We start from the raw sequence: 1,458 nt of genomic DNA, 5'->3' as shown, positions 1-1,458 counted from the left end.
TTATCCAACTAACCATTATTAGCATTTTCTATGTTGTGAAACAAGAAATATCATAATATATAGTTTTAAATCTTTTGTGCTTCATATTTCATGTCACACTTAAACAAGTTACAATCTTGCTGGTGATTCCCATTATATTAAGTGACATCAATGTTGGAAAGTCACCAAAGTGGATTTTCCTTGCTTATAACTCCATGGTGCTTTGGGGCAGTACCAGCACGAAAGCAGTAAATATGGCAAAATCTCACAACTTTTGTTATGGTTGGAGATGGTCCTTTGCCAGTCGTGCGTTTTTTGCTTTGCCACTTCTTGTACTGTCTTTCGTTCTTAGTGAGACCCCGAGGTTTCTCATTAAGAAAGGGAATATGGAGGAGGCAAAAGCATCCCTTAAGATGTGGAGTAAATGTGGAGCAGAAGCAGAGCTGCAGATGTTTGCAGGCATGATGGAAAATGAAGGCAAGAGGAAAAGGAAGAAATTGTCACACTCGCCCCTTTTATTTCTTAACATATTGGCTCAAATTTTTCAGCAAGTGTTGGGTTTAGACTCAATACTATTCTTTGGACCATTAGTTCTGCAGTCAGCTAGATACACCTATAATGCCTCATTCGTCGTTCCACTCAGTGCCGAAATTGTTCGAGCTGGAGTTGCTGGACTCACTTATCTGAGTTACAACTTCTTCGGCTGATGGAGGACTCTAGTCTCGGCATTTTTAGGCATGATTTTTGTCACGACCCAATTTCACCTATAAGTCGTGATGGCACCCAACACTACAGCTAGGCAAACCAACTAATAAATTAAGCATACATTGATAAAATTTAAAACCAAAAAAATATAATAAAACCCAAACTCTACCAATGTGTGTGCCAAGACCTGGTGTCACAAGTGTATGAGCATCTAGTAGATTATAAAAAACTCCAAATACTATCTAAAATGAAATAGACAGAATGTAAATATAAGAAGAGACATTGGTAGCTGCAGAACGACTCAGAAAGGCAGCTCACCACTATGCCTCGGGATGACGTGGATATGTGATGATAGGTCATCCACTAGTACATGTCTCAGATCCTGCACAAAAAGTGCAGCAAGTGTAGTATGAGTACGTAAACAACGTGTACCCAGTAAGTATCAAGCCTAATCTCGAAGTGGTAGAGACGAGATGACCGACTTTGACACTCACTATGGGTCAATAATAATAACTGAAATACAATTAGGATATTTAAATCAGCATGATTTACAGAATTTAAAATAATTTATTTAATCAGCGGAAATAATCAAATTTCTTCAAACGCAACAATTCTCAATATATTAACTGAATCCTTCAATTCAAATAATTTCCAATTTATCAATTAAATATCATTTACACGAATAACAATTAATTCTTTAACAAGCAAGAATAATAATTCATTAAATTCCAAGGATTTTTCAATTTATCAATTTGCTTCGCAAGCTGAAATAAA

At 36.3% G+C, this 1,458-nt stretch overlaps 1 protein-coding gene across 1 annotated transcript; it reads left to right on the top strand.

Annotated features, from left to right (window-relative positions):
- Positions 1-233: 233 nt before the first annotated feature.
- Positions 234-686, top strand: LOC138900459 (probable inositol transporter 2). Its single transcript, XM_070187204.1, has one exon. The coding sequence runs from the start codon at positions 234-236 to the stop codon at positions 684-686; it is 453 nt and encodes a 150-aa protein (XP_070043305.1).
- The last annotated feature ends 772 nt before the right edge of the window (positions 687-1,458 follow it).

This window comes from Nicotiana tomentosiformis, chromosome 10 (genome assembly GCF_000390325.3).
Source record: "Nicotiana tomentosiformis chromosome 10, ASM39032v3, whole genome shotgun sequence".
NCBI classification, from domain to species: Eukaryota; Viridiplantae; Streptophyta; class Magnoliopsida; order Solanales; family Solanaceae; genus Nicotiana; species Nicotiana tomentosiformis.
Note: the sequence above shows the minus strand (reverse complement) of the source record. Positions and strands in the feature narration are given on the sequence as shown.